This window comes from Schistocerca nitens, chromosome 8 (assembly GCF_023898315.1).
Source record: "Schistocerca nitens isolate TAMUIC-IGC-003100 chromosome 8, iqSchNite1.1, whole genome shotgun sequence".
NCBI lineage: Eukaryota > Metazoa > Arthropoda > Insecta > Orthoptera > Acrididae > Schistocerca > Schistocerca nitens.
In genome coordinates, this window is record NC_064621.1 from 144,403,320 (window position 1) to 144,422,101 (window position 18,782).

Genomic DNA, 18,782 nt, shown 5'->3' on the forward strand with positions numbered 1-18,782 from the left:
GCTTGTCCTCCTTGTAAACCATTACTTTACACAACTGATGGAGATATTTTATGGAATTAAATACATCCGTCTATTAGAAGCTTCATAAAACACGTTCTGATGTCAAATAGTGGTAAAGTACACAAAAATTTCGCATTACATAAAACTACTGGAGCAATGGGAGAACTTTTATCTGAAAAAAACTCTCTATTTTGATATTAATGAGACTGGTTGTGATACACATTGAGCAAAAGCACAGAAAGGAACCATTGGTCAACGCAAAATATAGTAGTAGAAATTAAGGCAAGCCCCAGTAAAGCAGAACTGAAGACTCGAACAACTGCAAAAAGAGTGAACCAAAGAAGACCGGCAAGAGTGGAGATTTGTCCTCGAAACAATTTAAAATTGCTACTGTTACGTATTAGCTTGGAAATGAGGAACAGTTACCTAAACCGGTCCTCTACAAGTAATCTTCCGTTTAACAGGGAGACGTGATTAACAGAAAACCCGGGGAATAAAACAGGGAAAATTTGAAACGTGGTGGAACAAAGGCATGTGTGCAATTAACATCAGTAGAACACTGTTAAATCAGAAGCATTAGACAGAAATGGCGGAGCTACAATTTTCTGCCAAAATCTTCACAGAATATTTCATTTTCTAAGGCATATTAGTTATTACGGAAGAAGCTGCTAGTGTCAATAATAAAGAGATCGAGACATGGATTTTATCAACGCTGTTTCGTATGGTACTGCATTGGATCAGCGTTTACAATTAATTACATAATGAATATGCAAGTATGTAAATATATGTTCAAAGATGCCATATTGCTCAATGACTGGTGATAGACGCCACTCTTACGAAAATTTATGTACGACATTGAAGGACAAGACTACTGCTAAGATTCTAACAGAATTCATAAACAAGAGATAATGCAGAGTTCAAAGAGTTCCATGCAGAGCATGTGAAGATGAGTGCGGTGTAATAAATTCATATGATTATTAAGGATTCAGGAGCTGATTGGTTTAATTCGTTCTGTTGTTTTGATACAAAGGAAAACAAAAGTAGTAAAATTTAAGGAAGATTTAAGATGAAATGGGCAAAGAATTTCTCAAGATGAGACAGTCTTTACGCGAAATCTATGACGGCTGTAGGAATGGAGAGCAACACAGTTTCATGTAATCTGTTTTCATCGGCTGTGGTTAGCAAAATAAGTAACTGTTCACAGCCCGCCTAAAATGTCAAAGGGAAGGATCAATGATCATTATTATTTCTCAGTAAGAGACATTCTGCTAAAAATAACTGGATGCAGAGAAGTGGCAATTAGACGGTGGATGAAATTCAGTTTGATGCTCTTTGTGAATGGTGGCAAAAAGAATAGACCGATTTACAAAGCAGACATATCTTGTTTTCGTTTTATTTCCTTGAGTTTTCAGGGCACATTTGATGATGGGACAGAATTTCCAGGGTTTGATAATGTGGAGTGAAATAATAAAAATTGTAGAGTGCAGTCTGAGCCATAAATTTGGTAAGAAAACGCAGATTACCACTGAGTCGCTCTCAAGACTATTGGGAACGATGGAAGGGCTGGAAAATAAAGAGAGAACATTTCTTAAAACACATCATAGTCGCCGTTGACTATATAAAATATTTATTATTACGATTGTAATTTTGTCCTTATGACCATTTTCAAGTAACACTGCAAAAGTTACCTAAACACAAAAAATACAAAAGCGAAGCACAGGCTGTATATACATAATTAAGCAAACATTTCATTAAGATAGTAGCGCACTTATAAAAATTGGTGAGAAATGTACATTACTTACATTCTGTCAGAATATAAGACCATCTGACATTACATGTCGTCACTTATTACATCGTAATATGTTGTTTAGTATGTACTGAACTGTCAATGTTACCATCGTTCTAATAATCTGTCACACATACAAGCTCAGGTGCACTGACATGTGGAGCTAAGTCCTTTGGCGCGAAAATACTTTTACTAAAGATACTGCCCGTGCACGGAGCAAAGATAGTGTACACGAAGGATGCAACTTATAAGATTTATATCGTAAAGTCTTTTCATCTGTCGACATCGTACAGCTTTCTAAATAGTGCTATGATTGTAAGGGGCAGTAGGATAAGATGGGAATATTTATTTATAACATAATAGAGGTTAATACATGTGTTATCTGTAAAAAAACTCTCACATTGACTTAAGTGCTCGTAAATGAGATGAAGACAGAGCTCTGACATATATAATACTTTGTATGCGTATACATTTTACGAATATGAATGGCGTAAAATGCTCGCCAGCAATCCAATTCATTGTGTAGCACCACAAATTGGGACAAAACATCACAATGCCTCCACACAAATACAGGATGCATCCTTCAACCAGGCTCTATTGTAGCAAATACGACGAAGTAAATATGTATACTATTCCATCGAAATTGCTTAAAATGTTTTCGATGAGTGTCTAAAATAACTGTACAGTTCTGTGTTTCACTGTTGAAGTAGATTGATACAATAAATCACATTCTTCGGATACAATTAAATGTTTCATTTCTCACAAATTTTTATAAATGCGCCAGTATCTTAATGAAATGTTTGCTTAATTATGTATATACATTCTATGCTTCAGTTTTGAATTTTTTGTGTGTAGGTAACTTTTGCAGTGTTGCTTGAAAACGGCCATAAGACCGAAATTGCAATCGTAATAATAAATGTTTTATACAGTCATCGGTGACTATGATGTCTTTTAAGAAATATTATATGACTGTGAACCCCAACCATGAGACGTTAATCACATAGAGATCAGTATTACACCAAAAACAACACTGTTGAACAAAACTTAGATACGATAATAACCCTTAATGTGGATGCTGCTACATAATCGTCTCTTACAATTAGTAACTGGCATTGCCTTGGCATACTGGCTCGCAGCGACTCAGGCAGTATGTGAGACATTGTAATTCGAGAGTGGAGCCTTCCCATCTTTTCTTGTGTGGGTGGCTGTCGGAGCCGCGAGAGACATAGCGGAGTCGGCAGTGAACGTGACGTTTCGGGCGCTGGCGGTGGCTACATCGTCGGTGCGATGCAGCACGCGCTGCACCAGTTCGCCGGACACGCGCATGATGACGCTGGCGCCCGCCGCTCTCGCCGTGGGCCCTCCGCTTCCTCCGCCGGCGCCGCCCTCGACGCCGACAGCACCCCCGCGGGGCGGACCCGGCGCTGTGCACTTCTTGCGGTGCGTGCGCATGTTGCTGGACTGGCTGAAGCGCGCGCCGCAGCGGTCGCAGGCGTAGGGCCGCAGCCCCGTGTGGCAGGACATGTGCGCCTTGAGGTGGTGCTTCTTGGTGAACGCCTTGGCGCACTCGCCGCAGCTGTACGGCCTGATGCCCGAGTGCAGGCGCTGATGGAGAACCATGTTGCTGCGGTCCGCGAACCGCTTCCCGCACACCTGCGCCGATAATAACAAACAACTCTTAGTTAGTTCACCAAACTCATTCACACTGGAGTCCTACATCTAATGGGTCACCGATTTTGCCAGTGTTCCACACGATTTTATTAAATATTTGTATGTAACAAATGTTGCTGTAGTACGATTCCCTTCTCAAGCGTTTCCAAAAGTCAGTATTCCAAGTGTCACGATCCTGTTAAATATAACAAGAGGATACAAGCCGCCAAGTAGAGGCGCCAAAACATAAGGCTGAGGTCTGCACGTCTTCCCGAAGTACATTGCAGCCATGTCTTTTTTTTATTTTTTTGCTAATCTTCCACCAAAATCACTACAAAAAGCCATGTTTCTACGGAGAAGAACAAAGATAATAATGGTAATCATTGTGGTACAATCTTGGTATTGCATCTTTTGTATACTTATCAGTACACTGACGCAAATAATAGGTACTTTGACATCTTGGATATTCGGGAATTCAGCCGGATATTCGCGCCGTTCTCGCGTGATATTTAAACAGCGTGCCTCGCTGTCTTCTTCATGTGCTACTTGAGACTGGTCCTTGGGTCGATCGAGTCCAGTATTTATGCCTGGAAGGAGCTGGGCCTTCCGTCTTCGGTCCACGCCGAGTGTTCCCTCTGTGGTCCGCGCCCGCCTGACTCGGCCTCAATGGACCCCTCCAGTCGCAGATGTTCCAGGATGACCTGGGGCTACTTAAGCCACGTATTTACCACATACCATGCTAGTGTGGGATGTCATCATTGTCCGGATCACCAGAACTGTGGACATCAGGGGTAAAGAACACCAGAGACACACCAGACTCAGACAGGTAACTAAATCAGCCATAGCAGAGCATTGTCTGGAACTTGGTCACTCAATTGATTACAATGACACCAAGATTTTAGAACAGTCTCATTAAAGAAGCCATTGAGTTTAAGGTCACAGATAATCTAATCGACCGTGACTCGGGATACCAAATCAGCACTGCCTGGGATCCAGGACTCAACGCAGGACACTCCGGGATTCTACAAGAAATAGAAGCGGAGACCGAGATAACAGCCGTGAGACAAGGTGTCGGACATTAGAGACCAGATTTGACACACCCCAGAGCATGAACTCGACTTCAAAAGACGGCCAGGCCGGACGCGGACGGCGGTCGGAACACTGGCGACCAGAGAAGGCCAATATAGCTGCGTCTGGCGGGCGCAGACCGCAGACGGAACACACGACACGGCGCGGACCGATTATGGAGCGCCCAGCACGAAACAGAAGTGGAAATCATAGTAACAGTCATGATACATGGTACACAACATATCAGATCGGGTCTGACACACCTCAGATGACGTCCACAACCGTTGGGGACGGCCAAAACGGGCGCGGACGACAGTCGGAACATCCGCGACTGGAGGGGTCCATTGAAGCCGAGTCAGGCGGGCGCGGACCACAGAGGGAACACTCGACTCGGCGCGGACCGAAGACAGAACGCCCAGCTTCTTCCAGGCATAAATACAGGACTCGATCGACCCAAGGACCAGTCTCAGGTAGCACCTGAAGAAGACAGCGAGGCACGCTGTTGAAGTATCCGGCTGGATTCCCGAATATCCAAGATGTCAACAGATCGCCGGGAAAGCATGAAGAATTACAACAGGTACTCTGTTCGAATCAGGTACAGCTCGATATGTTCTCACTGCGATACGTTCACGAAAGAATCGATAAAAATTGGAAATTTGTGGTAAGTTCCTTTGGGACCAGACTACTGAGGTCATCGGTCCCTAGGCTTACACACTACTAACTTACGCTAAGAACAGCACACACACCCGTGCCCGACGGAGGACTCGAACTTCCGATGGGGGTAGCTGCACGAACCGTGGCAAGGCGCTTCAAACCACGCGGCTATCCCACGCGGCAGTATCGATCAATTAATGACCCTTTATTATTTCTTGATTGCATTTCACTGTAACTGCACCACAATGATAATCGTTTTTATTATTGTTGTTTTCCGAATAAATACGATTCGTTGTAGGGATACAAGTGTTTGATGAAAGACTAGGATAAAAATTAAACACAGTACGGACAGGCCTCCTTAGCTGATCAGGATATCGCCGCTGGTCGGAAGTCGATTCCTTCATATAGTTTCCATCCGGCTATTAAAGCTTCGAATGTCTATTTTTCAAAAATGCAAGAGGAGCATTTAGTACTAGAGCAGCCGTCGTAAGGTCTAAGTATTTACTACAGTCGTGCGAAAGATGAGCAAAGCTAGTGAGGCCGGCCGAAGTGGCCTAGCGGTTAAAGGCGCTGCAGTCTGGAACCGCAAGACCGCTACGGTCGCAGGTTCGAATCCTGCCTCGGGCATGGATGTTTGTGATGTCCTTAGGTTAGTTAGGTTTAACTAGTTCTAAGTTCTAGGGGACTAATGACCTCAGCAGTTGAGTCCCATAGTGCTCAGAGCCATTTGAACCATTTTGAAAGCTAGTGACCTTGAGGCTTTTCTCGAAAGAACTTTACAGTTTCTGACCTTTAGGGTGAACATTGCGTAGGGGGAAAATATATTTCTACATCAATCATAAAGCATTTTGTTCGTCAACTATGTGATACGACAATTAAACCTCCATCATTAGGAGGAAGATATAGTTTTCATTGCAGTGTTTCTCGCAAGTATCGATGATTCCTTTTGGAGGCGTGTGAATAATCCATGACGTTATGTTGCATATTTTACTGGTATCGGTTAAGTGAACTAGCCACAGCTCCTATAGATATCACATAGCCAATTCATGTAAAAGTTTGATAGAAACCGAAGATGCATTAAGACTGTCGTTGCCATCATAACATATTGCGTAATGGATAAGCCTGTACCATAACAGCACAGACAATGAATCTGCATGTCCTATGATTTAACGAAGCACTTAACAGGAGAGAAACTGTTTAGGTAGCGTATTGAAACGATGTGACACAGCTAGAAGTATTTGCAACGTAGTGTGGCTTTTGTACACGTACTTGAAGGGACCTCCGTATTTTGCACCTAAAATCTCAACACATCAGTACAACGCCAGAGGCATGTACTAAGACCAAGGTTCTCTCTAACGTTTCAGAACGCACAGATAGTTTATTTTTTTGTGTTAAATCGTCGTGGAGAAACGGAACAAGATTTCAGCAAAAAACGTGGTCGGTTATTTTTTACTTATGCAATTCAGGTAGAAGTAAATTAAAGTGACGCATACACAAAAATGCAAAGAATGTAGGAAATTGTCTCATTTAGAAGGACAATTGTTCATTACTTCTTTCACGCAAGGGAACATTATCTGATGATGGCACATATCTGAGATATCAAAATACTTATTGTCTTACAAATCCGGCCGGCCGAAGTGGCCGTGCGGTTAAAGGCGCTGCAGTCTGGAACCGCAAGACCGCTACGGTCGCAGGTTCGAATCCTGCCTCGGGCATGGATGTTTGTGATGTCCTTAGGTTAGTTAGGTTTAACTAGTTCTAAGTTCTAGGGGACTAATGACCTCAGCAGTTGAGTCCCATAGTGCTCAGAGCCATTTGAACCATTTGAACTTACAAATCCGTCAGTGTTTTTCAGAAATTATTTCACACTGAAACAATCTTCTGTCACGTTTATAATCTCAGTCGATTACTTTATGAGACTTAAAAGCTTTGAATGGATTCATAGACGCTACTGTCGTATGTTCAGGAGAGCTTATTCTAAGTATATTCTTTGTCTGGAAACAGTTAAATTCGTAGATTTAGGATCTGCATAATTTAAAAGGTCAAAAGGCTGGCAGTGACTCTTACAGCAATGGTATTTCACTCTATAGAACAGCTGCTTACTGTACTTGTTCGCCGGCACGGTAGCTCAACGTGTTCTGTCAGAAGATTAGCTGGCCCCTGTAATAAAAAAACTGAGCTAATCGAGCAACAACGAACTTAAACGGATGTCTTACGACGTCCGCCACGAGCAGCTGCAACGAACGAAAACGAACAAAATGAGATTTTTAAAAAAAAGCGGTCGAAGGCGCTGAAGGCATAGACTATGCGGCTGGTCCCAGCGGAGGTTCGAGTCCTCCCTCGGGCATGGGTGTGTGTGTGTTTGTCCTTAGGATAATTTAGGTTAAGTAGTGTGTAAGCTTAGGGACTGATGACCTTAGCAGCCAAGTCCCATAAGATTTCACACACATTTCAAAATTTTTTATGAATTCCAAGTGGCTGTGCAGAGAGTAATAACGGACAAAGTTGAGGGTAGCACTGAGATTTAAAATTGTGGAAGCCAATGCAGTTGTTGAAGTTAATCACCAATACGTTCCGGTTTATAGCTAAAATCTAATGAATTGGAAAAATAATCTAACTTTGTATCAGGAACTTAAAAAACTGAAACCATAAAGCACACACTGGTCAATTTAACGACTACACTGAAGAACACATTCAACCGAAATAAATGAACAGTGGTCCGAAACCTTGCAATTACTTGCATTAATCACGACATTCAGTTTTTGGAATAGAAAAGAACAAAGACGCATTAAATTTTTGATTCAGTGGAACATTCATTACCAATGCTTACGTCTCCTGAAAGACACAAGCAAACTGGTTTGTGCCACCCACAACAAACGGTGAGGAATGTTGTTGTGGAGAAACAGTCTACTGCAGAACAGTATTTATGTGGTAACTGTGTGTAGCCCAGTGAAATTGGCGTAATCCTATAGAGGAACATTTAGTCTAGTACCCTCTCAACATAAACGAGCATTATGTTTATCAAATGGTTCAAGTGGCTCTAAGCAATATGGGACCTAACATTTGAGGCCATCAGTCCCCTAGACTTAGAACTGCTTAAAAGTAACTTAACCTAAGGACCTGACACACATCCATGCCCGAGGCAGGATTCGAACCTGCGACCATAGCAACATCGTGGTTCCGGACTGAAACGCCTAGAACCGCCAAATTATCGACATCGCTAATTTCTAGGAATGAAGGAATAAGCGGTATTTCAGTTCATGAAGGATAAAATTGGAAAGTGATAGTGATGTTGTTTCATCAGCTATTCCATTATTCACTCAAGTGATTTTAGGAAACCAATGAAAACTTAAACAACGATGTTAGCATAAAGATTTGAATATCTCACCCATATATCACCCCAGTGTCTTGCAATTTAACTGTAAAAGAGCTATAAATACGTAGCGTCAGAAACCTACATCTTCATCTACACAAAGAAGTAACAGCAAAATGAATAGAAATCAATCCAGTTGGTTTTAAAAGATAATCTATTCTCTTCTTTTCCCATCTAGTAAAGCGGCTATTTCTTCGGGGCTTGGAAAATTATGTTTTTATTATATAACTTTGTGGTCCTATGTCCTTCCTGAAACCACAGTCGACAAGGTAATCTACGAGAGGAATAGACCGTGTGCTATCTAAATGGTTCAAATGGCTCTGAGCACTATGGGACTCAACTGCTGAGGTCATTAGTCCCCTAGAACTTAGAACTAGTTAAACCTAACTAACCTAAGGACACCACAAACATCCATGCCCGAGGCAGGATTCGAACCTGCGACCGTAGCGGTCTTGCGGTTCCAGACTGCAGCGCCTTTAACCGCACGGCCACTTCGGCCGGCGTGTGTGCTATCTGTCTGAGTATAATGTAATCTTTGTTCGGTGAGTTATCGTATCTTAACGCATTGAGTATCATATTCTCTAAGGCGCAATCTAGGCGCCATCCCAACCTTTGCCTGAACGAGCGTGGGAAACTGCCTGATTGGATTGAAGTCTGGCTCACACCCGTGCGTCAGAAACTAGCTTATTGTGTGTTACACCACACGAACAGGTCTGCTTTGGAAATGTGGACGGAAATGTTAATCAGTGAAAGTAAGAGTAAACTGGAAGAAAACAGTGTTCCCGATAACTTACCTCACAGTTGAAGGGCTTCTCACCCGTGTGCGTGCGCATGTGCTGGTTAAGCAGCGTCTTGCGCTTGAAGGCTTTGTCGCAGAGGTAGCAGGCATATGGCCGCTCTCCCGTGTGTATGCGTTTGTGCGTGGTGTAGGCGACGCGTTGGTTGAAGCGCCGCCCGCACTCGGTGCAGGCGTACTCCCTGCGGTTGCGGTGGATCTTCATGTGCGAGCTGAGGTAGCCGCCGTTGTTGAACACCTTGCCGCAGTCGGGGCACGCTGCCGCGAACTCGTGCGTTCCCGCGTGCACCGACATGTGGTACTTGTAGTTGCGCTGCTGGGTGAACGCTTTGCCGCACTCGGTGCACTGGTACGGCTTCTCTCCCGTATGCGTGAGCGCGTGCACCTGCAAAGGTGTACGGGTCCGAAACCGGAACGTACGTGAGCTGAGCGAAAGAGAAGAAGAATAGAACTGACAAGGGAGAGAAGAGATAAGGGAGGTGTCGAAGCAGCCGGAGATAATGATGTTGCAAAAGATGGATATGGAGGTGGTGATATGGATATTCTTATTACGCTACTGGCCATTAAAACTGCTACACGAAGAAGAAATGCAGATCATAAACGGGTATTCATTGGACAAATATAGTATACTAGAACTGACATGTCATTACATTTTCACGCAATTTAGGTGCATAGGTCATGAGAAATCAGTACCCAGAACAACCACCTCTGGCCGTAATAACGGCCTTGATACGCCTGGGCATTGAGTCAATCAGAGCTTGGATGGCGTGTACAGGTACAGCTGCCCATGCGACTTCAACACTATACCACAGTTCATCAAGAGTAGTGACTGGCGTATTATGACGAGCCAGTTGCTCGGCCACCATTGACCAGACGTTTTCACTTGGTGAGAGATCAGGATAATGTGCTGGCCAGGGCAGCAGTCGAACATTTTCTGTATCCAGAACGGCCCGTACAGGGCCTGCAACATGCGGTCGTGCTTTATCCTGCTGTAATGTAGGGTTTCGCATGGATCGAATGAAGGGTAGAGCCACGGGTCGTAACACATCTGAAAAGTAACGTCCACTGTTCAAAGTGTCGTCAATGCGAACAAGAGGTCACCGAGACCTGTAACCAATGGCACCCCATACCATCACGCCAGGTGATACGCCAGTATGGCGATGACGAATACACGCTTCCAATGTGCGTTCGCCGCGATGTCGCCAAACACGGATGCGACCATCATGATGCTGTAAACAGAACCTGGATTCATCCGAAAAATTGACGTTTTGCCATTCGTGTACCCAGGTTCGTCGCTGAGTACACCATCGCAGGCGCTCCTGTCTGTGATGCAGCGTCAACGGTAACTTCAGCCATGGTCTCCGAGCTGATAAACCATGCTGCTGCAAACGTCGTCGAACTGTTCGTGCAGATGGTTGTTTTGCAGACGTCATCTGTTGACTCAGGGATCGAGATGTGGCTGCACGATCCGTTACAGCCATGCGGATAAGATGCCTGTCATCTCTACTGCTAGTGATAAGAGGTGGTTGGGATCGAGCACGGCGTTCCGTATTACTCTCCTCAACCCACCGATTCAATATTCTGCTAACAGTCATTGGATCTCGACCAACGCGAGCAGCAATGTCACGATACGGTAAACAGCAATCGCGATATGCTACAATCCGACCTTTATCAAAGTCGGAAACGTGATGGTACACATTTCTCCTCCTTACACGAGGCATCACAACAACGTTTCACCAGGCAGCGCTGGTCAACTGCTGTTTGAGAAATCGGTTCGAAACTTTCCTCATGTCAGCACGTTGTAGGTGTCGCCGCCGGCGCCAACCTTGTATGAATGCTCCGAAAAGCTAATCATTTGCATATCAGAGCATCTTCTTCCTGTCGGTTACATTTCGCGTCTGCAGCACGTCATCTTCGTGATGTAGTAATTTTAATGGTCAGTAGAGTATTATCATGAAAAAATGGATGCAGTATGAAGAGTGAAAAAAATGGTTCAAAATAGCTCTGAGCACTATGGGACTTAGCATCTGAGGTCATCAGTCACCTACAACTTAGAACTACTTAAATCTAACTAACCTAAGGACATCACACACATCCATGCCCGAGGCAGGATTCGAATCAGCGACCGTAGCTGTCACGCGGTTCCGGACTGAAGCGCCTTGAACCTCACGACCACACCGGCCGGCCTCTACGAGCTACAGTATGGAACCGCGCGATCGCTACGGTTGGAGGTTCGAATCTTGCCTCTGGCATGGATGTATGTGATGTCCTTAGGTTAGTTAGGTTTAAGTAGGTGTAAGTTCTAGGGGACTGATGACCACAGAAGTTAAGTCCCATAGTGCTCAGATCCATTTGAACCATTATGGAGATGAAGGGAAGAGACAAGTCAATAACAAGGAAGAAGAGGAATAGAAGGACTAAGATAAAAATGTAGGAGAAGGGGAAGAGGAAAATTAGAGAAAGGAGACTGTAGTGGAGTGATCAATATTAACAGAAAAGTTTGTGAGTGAGCCTACCTTTCAAAAGAGACAAGATCCAGTCAACGTGCTATATAGTGGGAGGCAGAGTGATGATGGAAATCTTACAATGAAGAGGTCAGATGCAGCAGAACATTTAGTTGGTAAACATAAACTTTTGCAGGAACGAAGGTTTATAGACGTACAATTCAACTTACGAATTCAACTCACATGTTGTCAGAGATAGAGCACTAACAGAAAGAGCAAGCATTCTTTTGCTGATTGAACGAAACAAAATAGTAGAAAAACAAGTGGAACAGAATGCTTGTTCGAAGGAAAAGGTGCCCTTCGATACAGCTAAACGACGAGCGAGGAAACCGCTCAACCAACCAGGTTAATTAATAACAAACGAAGGTCTATTAAAAATACCGATATACTACGAGAGTAGGTTTTATTTAGGGAGCTGGGTCTTGCTGTGTTCATAATACACAATGTGTTGTGTTAAATCATTTTCCAGGTATTTCATGTTAAGGCGTAACGTTACGTAATGTTTGAATGTAGTTCAGTAAACTTAAGAGCGTACACTACAGTGAAATCAGACAGCGAATGACGGTGAAGAGCGATCATTAGTTGGAGTAAATCCGCATTGTTGACGAGTAGTAGTGCACTGTCTGTGCGATGGACTACTGGTAGTCACTGCGGAGACATGGTTGTAAACAAATGGATGTAGTCCTAAGCAAAATAATATGCTGCGCCATACGTGAAGAAGTCTGATAGGTGCCACACCACGCAGTTTTTGTGCGTTGTCGTCCGATCTAGACACAGCCAAGGCTAAAGCACCACAGGAGCAAAGATGCAAGCTGGTGCCAGTGCCATAGAGACTCGCCACTTGCGTGAGTCTCATGGGCGGATCTGAGGATGAAGATACCGACATCAAAAATGGTTCAAATGTCTCTGAGCACTATGGGACTTAACTTCTGAGGTCATCAGTCCCCTACAACTTAGAACTACTTAAACCTAACTAACCTAAGGACATCACACACATCCATGCCCGAGGCAGGATTCGAACCTGCGACCGTAGCGGTCACGCGGTTCCAAACTGAAGCGCTTAGAACCGCATGGCCACACTGGCCGGCATACCGACATCGCCTAGGCCAACTGCTGACCGACAATGACAGAACGATAACGGAGAGAAGCCTAGTCTGAAGACAGAAGAGCAACTCTGGCCCACTTGGATATAGTTCATCGTCCAGGGCTGACGTAGACAGGTAATATCGCTTAGTGAGCTCTTATAAGGGAACAGACAGTTCTTGTAAACTGCATTTGCTATGTACTGTGAAGTGTACCTACGATTATTTGCACCTAGCTACTGAGGTCCTTTCTTGTGTAATATTACATGCAGCGTTGCAGACTTAATCATTCACCAAGTCACAAAGATAAGTACACCTTTTTAACTCATTTGTGTGACTTCGTTACTAATTTCTTGCAGTGTTGTAGAACCTTCGTTCTCGTTTCCTGTTACCTGACCCTGGGGCCTAGCTGTGTAATAGTGGTAGGGAGAAATTGTCGTAGCGGTGTACTGCTCCAGTCACCGTTCCACGAACTCACAATCTCGGCCTACTGTAACAACAGTGGCAACACCGCCGGCACAGAAGTAGCGATGAGGCCTTTACAAAACTGGCGGCGAGAGTACACAAAAGTGGCGATTAGGGTTCACAAAACTGGCGACGAGGGTTTGAAAATGTTTGTAAATAAAGACACCAGGCAGCTCATTATGAAGTGGACGTGGCCGACGGATTAAACTGACGGCAGGTGTGGAATAGGGGGAGTCAATACGTAAGCGTCTGTCGTTGTGAATACAGTTTTAAATAGCCTCATGTACGAAACTTGTTGGCAGATTAAAAATGTATGCCGGACCGAGACTTGGAATTGGAAAGTTTGCCTTTCCAGGGTATGTGCTCCACCAAATGAGCAACAGAAGTATGACTTGCGGTCCGTAATCAGAGATTTATTTCCGATAGTACCTCGTCTCCTACTTTCATTTTCAGAATCTCATGTATGTAAATAAGTAGCTTTAGGTAACATTAAATAACAACAAATAGTGTAAAAGATGTTTTAGTTGCATAAGTGAATATATGATCTTTTTCGATACATGGGGCATCTTCATAATGTTACGATACATCATAGCACCTTTGACACTCATATGTTTGTAAGTACTTTGTAGTAAAACATGTGGTGGGCGTTAGAAATTTCTCCTGTGACAAATATAAAGTGTTCAGTGAGAAAAATTTACTTGTGCAGCGATAAGAATGCAGTGGGAATGTATTCACATCTGTTGGTCGAATGTAATGAAAACAAACACTCCAAACCGACATTTCACGCAAGTCACATCCAATGAAAATCTGTAACGCAACCATCTGTGTAGCGTGCTTATAATTATGTATTATTTATATTTTAGGACAATTAATCTGTAAAAAATGCACCACATGCAATGAAAGCTTGAAAACCGTCTGAAGATGAATCATAACGATTCGAAATCGGTAACGCTACCCTTTGAATAAAGGAATCGAAAATAAATTTGTGGCTGGTTGCTATCCCCTTAAAAGAGTCTCTGGTCACTTTGGAACACTGTAAATGCAGACGAAGTGGTACGAGGAGACCGGTCCACGCATGCCTGACATCTGTCGGTACCGCATTTTCAGGAAGAGACTCAAGTCTCCACTTTACAGAATATATGGGCTAGGTAACTCTGACGTAAAATCGTTTGGGACAACACGTATCAACTCTAACATTGAGCTATGAGTTTCCTTGAGCACATGAAAGCGCTGACACATGTTGGTGGACAGTATTCTGCAATTTTCGGCTTCACTTCCTTGATAAAAATCATGCTAAAATGAATCTTTTGCCATATGCTGTTGACCGTGGTGCCAATTTCCTTCTGCTAAGAGAAACAGCTGGAAGTGAAGCACCGATGATGATGGTGTTGCCAGCTAAACTGTAGGCACACAAGGTCTGTTTCACATGACGACATACTGTAAGCCACAGGGGCGTTCCTTTGAGTTACTGTGGTACCGACTTACCAAAATATATGTGTTATAGAACTATTTGTAAAAGAATGAGGAATTAGATAAGATGCATCGGTTTGTGCACAGAAGCTTAGTGCGCTTTAGCAATATAGTCAGTGAGTCTACAGTTCGTTTTTAGCCTAATAATTTTGGCCTGGATGAGGATGCTATGTCTAAGTGCTGAATGATTGGCAGTTTAGATGTTTTGTTTGAAGAAGACACTGATAGGACTGGCAAAGACCAGAGGGACAGAGAAGCTGTTCATCAACGAGCGATGCAAGTACTGCTGCTATGATTCATGGATTTGTTTAATACGAGTAATCTGTTAGCAAGCAAGGTCTGTTATGAAACATCATATACACACTGGTGACAATACTCCAGTCTGTATGAAGGCATAGCACGAAACAAACCATATGTAGCCAGTAATAGAAGAATTCTTTGATCAGAAACTATAAGCCGTTCATCATAAGAAGAAACCTGATATAAACATTACGGCATGCATTCTTCTGCGATTACTAGAATCTCTTTGGATTTCGTTTCACGCGGAGTGGAAGCCAAGCTGTGACCAGTGCAGTAACGTACAATCATAAGGATGCGTTATATGCTGTGTTAAACGCACATAGACTGAGCGATAACGCGGGACAACAGCTTTACCGGTGCATTAAAGTAGGACAGCACTGGCCGAACAGCGGTCCAACTGGTCTGCAATGATCTGAGCAGTTGCAGTTCAGATGTAAAAAGAGACGAGCGAAGAAACGATATAGCATAGAACCTCATTTATTTTTGAAGAGAATGAAATAATGAAACTTCCTGACAGATTAAAACTGTGTGCCGGACGGAGACTCGAACTCGGAACCTTTGCCTTTCGCGGGCAAGTGCTCTAAACTGCTAAAGCTGTGAGGACGGGGCGTGAGTCGTGCTTGGGTAGCTCAGCCAGTAGAGCACTTGCCCACGAAAGGCAAAGGTCCAGAGTTCGAGTCTCGGTCCGGTACACAGTTTTAATCTGCCATGAAGTTTCATATCAGCGCACACTCCGCTGTAGAGTGATAATTTCATTCTAGAATGAAATAATATTCGCCGAGCGCTTCTTAGGTGACCAGATGCAAAAAATGGAATGCACTCGTTTTCACCTGACATAGTATTCTAATTACAAACAAGAGCGATGAAAATTTGTAACTTAAACATAGGGTAATTTTTCTGAACGAGTTGTGTGTAATGCAGAAGCGTACTGCAGGGGTTTCACCGTACTGTTGAACACTGGAGCCACTGAAGGTATTAATTACAATCAGTAGCCTGGTAATCTCTTAGCTCCTTCCTTATCCGAAACCGAGAAATACATTTTAGTTCTGAAAGCGTCACCTGCTACGTTGATAACGAGCCTATCAACAACAGAATCCACGAAGCCAACCAGGCGCCGCAATTTGCCTTCTTCTTTTATTACGAGCCGTTCTGTATCCCTCCAGCGTTCGGCAGTGACATATGAAAAAGCTGCGTGCGTTAGTTCCAGTACGCCTGACGGTTTAATAGTCTTGTTACTTCCCGGGCCAAATCCCGCAGCTTGGCTCCAGATGGCTCTGAGCACTATGGGACTCAACTGCTGAGGTCATTAGTCCCCTAGAACTTAGAACTAGTTAAACCTAACTAACCTAAGGACATCACAAACATCCATGCCCGAGGCAGGATTCGAACCTGCGACCGTAGCGGTCTTGCGGTTCCAGACTGCAGCGCCTTTAACCGCACGGCCACTTCGGCCGGCTTGGCTCCAGATCAGTTCTGTTGAGTTCATATTGTAAGGGTGCAGTAGCAAATGTAAAAATGCAGCATTTGTATGATGTCCTCGATGCTGTGAAAATGGTTGTTTTTCTTGTTTCTACGATACCTATCTACCTATGTGGTGTAAAACTAAGGAGATAGTCCTAATAAAGAGGTTTTGGTTTCTCATTTTCACCTTAAAAATTAAATTGCTATGTTTTCTTAATTTAAGCAACTTTTATGGTCTTTCATAAAACATAGATAATTAAGAATTTGTATTTGAAATGAAAACAATATTTTCGCGTCCAATATGTCATTAGAAACAAGCAAACATGCATTATAAATAAAAAATTATGATGAGTTTTATAATTACGTGATGTAGGTACCTCAAATTGAAAAGATAAAAATATAAGGCACCATGTTCTTGACTAGAAACAATACAAATAGCGTTACTAATTGCTAATTACTGTTGTTATTACAAATGACACCGCCCTACTGAAGGCTAATACAATAATAGCAGTTTTGAGTCAGACCTATAGTGGTAAAATACAACAGAGTCGTTAACTGATTATGTTCCACAACTAAGATATTGAAAAAATTCAAAAATGTTTGCAAAAAAGTAGGCAGCTCATAAAGTAGGTCATTTACATTTTTAATTGAAGTTAGTACGTGAAAAAACGCTGTAAGACTGAAATCAGTTAATGTGATGTCAAATAAATTTGGAATGTAGAACAAAACATGAGTTAATTACCACATATACACATATTCATCAAATTAGTACCCCAAAATTCCAAAGTATGTCATCTAGTGGTAGATTTCTATTATTAATGACAGGTGACATTTCAGATGTTAGGCCCAATAATTTGATTTCGTAAAATTATGCTGACCAGACTTGCAGTTGCAGAAAAATACATGTCAGCTAAGCAGTCAAGTAGACAGACTGAATGCGACTAATTAGTCCTGATCTTGGTGTAAGTAACAACACGTTCTCAAAGTATATTTTCCCACATTTATAAATGATCTCAAGCACAATTTGGAAGGGAAAAAGATAATGCATCATGGTATTCTCTAGAAAAAATATAAACGATGCTATTCATTAGCAGTTGGTGCTATTATTAAAAAAAGCGCATGCCTACTGTATGCCTTGCACAGTAACAGCACTTTGCTGTCAGAAGGCTCCCTAAAGGCTATGCAGAGTTTATTTGTACTAAATTGTATTTCACGATATTCTAAAAAATATGTTAGCAGCGCAAAAATTGCAGTACTCATGTGGCAGCAGTATACTAATATATGATGTGTGTATTCAATGTGCACAGTTGCATTTCTGGAAAATACAGTTCACGAAAATAAAAAAAAATGGTTCAAATGGCTCTGAGCACTATGGGACTCAACATCTGAGGTCATCAGTCCCATATAACTTAGAACTACTTAAACCTAACTAACCAAAGGATATCACACACATCTATGCCCGAGGCAGTATTCGAACCTGCGACCGTAGCGGTCTCGCGGTTCCAGGCTGCAGCGCCTAGAACCGCACGGCCACTTCGGCCGGCACGAAAATAAAAACCTGTATCCAACTATACCAACTCTAACACACACAAAATACAGTTCAATTTTTAGGGAAAGAATGAACAAGATGTTTTTATTTCCAAACTATTACTTAGACCTCAGAAAAATATGCACATCTTGTAAATACATGACCAAAGATGGTACCAGTGAGAGATATGACACTTCCATACACAGTGTCACTAGTTCATATCTCGGAAAAACTACTTAACGTATATTCAGAGACGTCACACGTTTGGGAAGCACACATTAAATATCGATGCATGTAAATTCGTTGTGTAACTCATTAAAATACGAAAAAATGAACAAAACCGCTACGAAAATTCGATTTTGTACGTCTCATCTGCACAAAGAACTATCATACTAGTTTTAAAGCCAATTGCAAGGCTCCTATGAATACCAGACAAATGCCGCTACACGTATTAAAGTGATGCTAGTCTCTATACTGTACATATATGTAGACGTAGATGGGAAAGTCGTCATGTTCTAAAAATTAGTAGATCACAGCCGGAAATGACGTTAGAGATTTTATCCACCATGATGTTGCCTCGGCTGAAATATGCGCTAAATATCAAGCCTTCAACCACATGGTCCATATTCTGACCTCGAATAAGCA

General features: G+C 42.8%; 1 protein-coding gene across 1 annotated transcript in view; it reads right to left on the reverse strand.

Annotated features, from left to right (window-relative positions):
- LOC126199453 (gastrula zinc finger protein XlCGF8.2DB-like) overlaps positions 1-18,782 on the reverse strand; it is a 117,159-nt gene that overhangs the window by 22,608 nt on the left and 75,769 nt on the right. Inside the window, exons 2-3 of the mRNA XM_049936374.1 lie at positions 9,326-9,712; positions 3,185-3,439 (exon numbers count right to left, since the gene is read on the reverse strand). Coding sequence (XP_049792331.1) covers positions 3,185-3,439; positions 9,326-9,712 — 642 coding nt within the window. The remainder of the gene's footprint in view (positions 1-3,184; positions 3,440-9,325; positions 9,713-18,782) is intronic.